The sequence below is a fragment of the Pinus tabuliformis genome, chromosome 5_2, assembly GCF_031772625.1.
Source record: "Pinus tabuliformis cultivar Carrire ecotype Pingquan chromosome 5_2, CPIR1, whole genome shotgun sequence".
NCBI classification, from domain to species: domain Eukaryota; kingdom Viridiplantae; phylum Streptophyta; class Pinopsida; order Pinales; family Pinaceae; genus Pinus; species Pinus tabuliformis.
The window spans coordinates 826,365,403-826,370,800 of record NC_142306.1 but is presented as its reverse complement, the minus strand read 5'-3'; the positions used below and the strand labels follow the sequence as shown (position 1 = coordinate 826,370,800).

Genomic DNA, 5,398 nt, shown 5'->3' with positions numbered 1-5,398 from the left:
CCCGCCTTAGCCTACTCCCTACTCCAAGTTGTTCTCTAGGAGATAAAAATGATCCCATCCCTTTGGAAGTCTCAAACATTCGAAAATATTGAATGTTAATTATGTTCTCTAGTTATTTACTGTTAAGTCTGAGTTACTTTTTTTCTCATTTCAATGTATCCCTATAGACAGACAAACTTGTTGGTCTTTTAGTACACTATTAGTAAAATGTTTTCATGGATTTTAAGGAAAATGAAATTTTATGTCTGCCCTGGTTTCTGTGGTGGCAAACTAGGATATAGGATATATTTCAATCTATTTGGATGTAAAACATTGACTTGAAATAATGAAAACACTTTTACTTAAAAAAAAAATACAATCCCAGTTCAAAACAAATTTAAATTTATGTTTATAAGTTAGAATTAGAGGTGTGCTCTAAGACGAGTATGAGGAGATATGATGTAATTAGGTGAGAAAAAATATGTATGTAACATTTATATCACAAAAAAATAAAAATATAATTGATAGTATGACAAATATTTTGAAATTTAAATTCAATATAAATATAAGGTGAATAATTTAAAAGTTTTTTTTTTTTTTATCTTCAATATTTTATTTTAAAAATGCTTATATTTTTCTTTACATTAATTAAAATAAATATTATATAATATTTTTTATTTTTATTTTAACAATATTTTTCTTTGCATTAATCAAACTGTAAAATTAAATAATAAATAAATAAATCATTTTAAACAAAATTGACCTAAACACTCTCGAAACTTATCAATACATCGAAATTTGATTGATACATCCCATTTGAAAAGAATCTAAAATGATAATAAATAACTTTTTTCTTCACTAGAGTGCCGATGGTCGTGAAATGAAACTAAAATGATATTAAATAAATAACATTTTTCTTCACGAGAGTGCCGACGGTTGTGTAGGCTCAAATATGTTTTGGTCGTAAACATATATAAATAATAATAATCATGCCATTTTAGAAAAACCTCATGTATTATACAAAATTATATCGACATCTAGGGTTTTCTAGGGTTTTTAGGTCATTTTCGTATCATTTGTCAAGAGATCTCAATCTTCTGTCGTGTGGTCTTTTATTTGGTTGCTATGAATTCTTCAAATGACCAGAAAACACAGTATGTGCCTTCAAAAGAGTACGATCACTCAGAAAGGGAAGAATACGTTGCAGAAGAGCAGAAAAATCATAGCTCTAGAGAGGCTTCGAGTCCTGGAAAAATCTTCATCGGCGGTCTTTCGAAGAGTACCACCGCAGACGCTTTTACTAAGCATTTCAGTGACTATGGCGAACTAACAGACTCTGTTATAATGAAGGATCGTGTCACTGGGCAGCCTCGGGGATTCGGGTTTGTGACTTACGCAGACCCCTCTGTGGTGGACAAGGTTATAGAGGACACCCACATCCTCGATGGCAAAACGGTGGAAATTAAAAGAACCATTCCAAGGGGAAATATGTCGAAGGGACCAAAGACGAGAAAGATATTCGTGGGCGGTATACCCAAAGCTATTACTGATGATGAGTTCAAGAACTACTTCGACAAATTTGGCAAAGTTGTAGAACATCAGATCATGCGAGATCGAAGCAGTGGGCAGTCCAGGGGTTTTGGTTTTATCACTTTTGACAGTGACCAGGTTGTTGAAGAAATTATATCCAAAAGCAAAATGATTGAGGTAGGTGGAAAGCTGGTGGAGATCAAGAAGGCTGAACCCAAGAAACCCTTGTCTGACGCTGCTCCTATTTATGGGTTTGATAGTAGGCCTCCCTACGTGCCTGCTGGAGTTGGGGGCTTCAGAGATAATTATAGTGGGTTTGGAGGGGCAGGTTATGGCAACAACCAATATATATCAGGAGGAGGTTATGGCAGTAGGCCTGGAGGGTATGGTGAGTATGGAGGTTCTGAATATGGTAGGGGTTATGGAGTTTATGGGGTTGGCAGCTCAGGAGGCTATGAAGAAGATCCTTCCCGTGGTTATGGAATTCGTCCTGCGACTTATGGCGAAGGGTTTGGTGGGTATGGCAATGGGATGACTGGTGGCTATGGAGGTGCAGGTGATGGTTATGGTGCAAATGATAGTTATAACTCCTCACGTGTTGGTGGCCCTTATGGCAGGGGTGGTGCTTATGGTAGTGGGAGGGAAGGCTACGGTGGTAGAACAAATAGTCGATATCACCCATATTCCAGGGAGAACAGTAGACACCAGAGTCTATCCAACCAATAGCTATTGAGAGCAGACACAGAAGTGAGTTTTAGAGGTCCAAGCAATTCCACATATTTACATTGTAGCTTTTAGTTTTTAGTTTTTTTTAAATGATAACTAAATGTCATATAGAGCAGACACAGAAGTGAGTTTTAGAGGTCCAAGCAATTCCACATATTTACATTGTAGCTTTTAGGTTTTTTTTTTAAACGAGAACTAAATGTCATATAGTAATATGAAACCCTGAATTGTATTTTTAATAATTAAAAATAGTATCAAGTTTGATTTATTTTTTTATATGATAATGAGAAAAATAAAAATTAATTAAAAATAATATAAAAACAATGTAAAGAAATCATTTCTACACAAACTTAATATGAGTTTTAATTAGAAAAACAACCAAAATCAAAGGATCACATAGAACATGTGCAATGCGGAGTAAAAAATGTTATTTTCTCTGCACACAAACGGATCTGGTTTGTTTATATTCAAAATGTGATATGTAATTATTGAAATCTACTGCTTTCAAATGTGGGTCTCTAAAAAGATGTTTTGGGATATTTGTTTTTTCTTTAAAAAAACATATGATTTACACGGTATTGAAGTGAAAGAAATATGGAGTGCCCAAGTCTATTTAGTATATTATTTCATAATCAAGGTTTAATATATATTGTTTTATAAGCGAGAATATAATCTATATAAATGCATGAGGTTCAAACCCTACTTACTAGAACAACTATCTAGATAGAAAAATAATTATATTGTTTTAATGTTTAAGATTTCATTATTGTTGAATTTGGTTCACATAGTTCATGGGTAGTTGATGGAGGAGCATCATACCATCTCCTAATTTATAAATATGGAGTGCCCAAGTCTATTTAATATATTATTTTATAATCACACTTTAATATATATTGTTTTATAAGCTAGAATATAATCCATATAAATGCATGAGTCTAAACCCTAATTACTTGAACAACAATTTAGATAGAGAAATAATTATATTGTTTAAATGTTTAAGATGTCATGATTGTTGAATTTGGTTCACATAGGTCATGGGTAGTTGATGGAGGAGCATCATACCATCTCCTAACTTAGAAATGTTGAATTTGGTTCACATAGGTCATGGATAGTTGATGGAGGAGCATCATACCATCTCCTAATTTAGAAATATAAATTGAAGGAGGGAAACCAATAAACTTTCATAAATTTAATTCTATTTAGAAGGACTACAAGGAGTGCATCAAACCAATATCCTTCATCTCTAACTTTGAAGCAAGGTCCTCCTTAGATATCCCTATGAGCTTATTTGATCTATCAGAAAGAGATTTTCAATATATCATAACAAGAAGAGTCGCTTAGCATCAATAAGTACCATGGGCGAGGTTCCTTCTTAAGTTTGTATAAGTCCTTTAATCTCCATACATGGGACTTCTTCCATGCACTTCAAAGTCTTCAAGTTGTTCAATATACATATCTTCCTCATTCACCCCATTGGGGAAGGTTGCCTTGATAAGCCTTACAAGCCCCATGTGTAATTTTTTCCCTAGGGTTTCTTGGAAACTAGGATTTCCCACATACTCTCGTCACTCATTTAACAATGAAATAAAATGCAATAAAATAAAAAATTACATGAATAAGCAATATAGTCCTTAATCCCACAATGAATAAGGTTGATAATCCATCCACAAGAAATATAGTGTTCCACTAAGTATTGTATTCAGCCAATAGAGATTTATCTTCACCCTAGCTTCTTATAACCATTCACCCTAACTTATTATAACAATTCACCCTAACCTCTTATAACCATGATTTTAACTATCTTGTACTGGTTAAAAAACTTGAAAAGCAATTATAATAAGTTTAACTTCTTTTCTGATGAAGTTTGAGACTAGAAAGCACATGTTTGAGTTAGTTTGCATTTTTTAAATGCTCTTATGGGTCCACAAATATCTATTATAGTAATCCATAACCTTAAAAAATGGGTTGAATGTTGGTTGATTGTAATAGAACACGGATCAATCCTTCAGACAACTCCTTTAGAATGACATCACAACCCTAGGAGAGTCAAAACCTCAGTATTTAACGCTTGTATCAGTGTGGCCTTTAGATTTGTTCTTTGTCATCCTAAAAAATGCCAATTTCATCCACAAACAATATTGTCCTCAATTGGTTAGGGCACCAACCATTTGTCTCATCAAGTAAGGACCAAATCTTATATTTTGATCTTCGCTACACAGAGGATCACACGCAATTTTTCCTTTCACAAGAATATGTTGTGTGCTAGAACAAGGGAAAATATTTAATCCTCACACCCAAATTAGAATTTCTCCAATGACTTATTGGAGCCGAGAAATATTTATTAAATTTTGATAAGTGAGGGACTGTTTGAGGGGATAGAGGAGTGCAAGAAGAGTAAATGGTGCAAAGTAGAGGAAGATGGTGCAAGAGGAAAAGGCATGACATGGAGAGATGTCACACAGGAAGGGAATGTGGACATCCAGAGAGAAGGGGAACGTGTACGAGTATGGATAGGTAGTTAGGATTTTGTAACAATGGTGAAGTGGGAGAGGGATGTTGTGGCAAGGAAGAAGTTAGATATATTTTGTAGGTAAAGGAAGGTTGGCAAAGTGGAGCAAACAAGCGAGGGATATTTCAAAAGGAGGTTAAGCATGCATGGGCTAGCGCAGGAAGGTATTTTGAAAATATCCTAATGCCCCATGGGATAGTTGGACAGATGAAGGAGAAAGTTGAGAAGTTCAAAGGAGACTCCAAGAAGAGATAAAAGGGAATACTCAAGAAAAATTGTGGATTAGAAACTTGCTCATTGAATGATACAACAAGTCAACGACTGTTGAAGAGAGAGATTATTGCTCTTCAGATGTTTTCTATCTTATGTTTGTCTATGTATGTTCTGCATCACATGTATGTTTTCTTTTGTATGTTGTGGAAAGATTAATGGTTGGTGAGCCTCATTATATAACCATTGCATTGTAGTGCTTGCCTTATGTTCTGATATAGTATGAAGTAGTGAATGGATGGTTGGGTTTCTCCCCGTGGTCTGAGTTAATGTCTAAATGTATTTCATTCTGTTTGTTGTATTGATTTAGCTATGTTTATTGTTTCGTTGTAACTTGAAGTAGGTGTGAATATCTTGAATGGTTATGCTTTTGGAAAATATGAT

At 34.2% G+C, this 5,398-nt stretch overlaps 1 protein-coding gene across 1 annotated transcript; it reads left to right on the top strand.

Annotated features, from left to right (window-relative positions):
* The first annotated feature begins 1,104 nt into the window (after positions 1–1,104).
* On the top strand, positions 1,105–2,235 carry LOC149161860 (heterogeneous nuclear ribonucleoprotein 1-like). The gene has a single exon (XM_089435030.1). It carries the CDS (start codon positions 1,105–1,107, stop codon positions 2,233–2,235), a length of 1,131 nt encoding a protein of 376 aa, XP_089291156.1.
* The last annotated feature ends 3,163 nt before the right edge of the window (positions 2,236–5,398 follow it).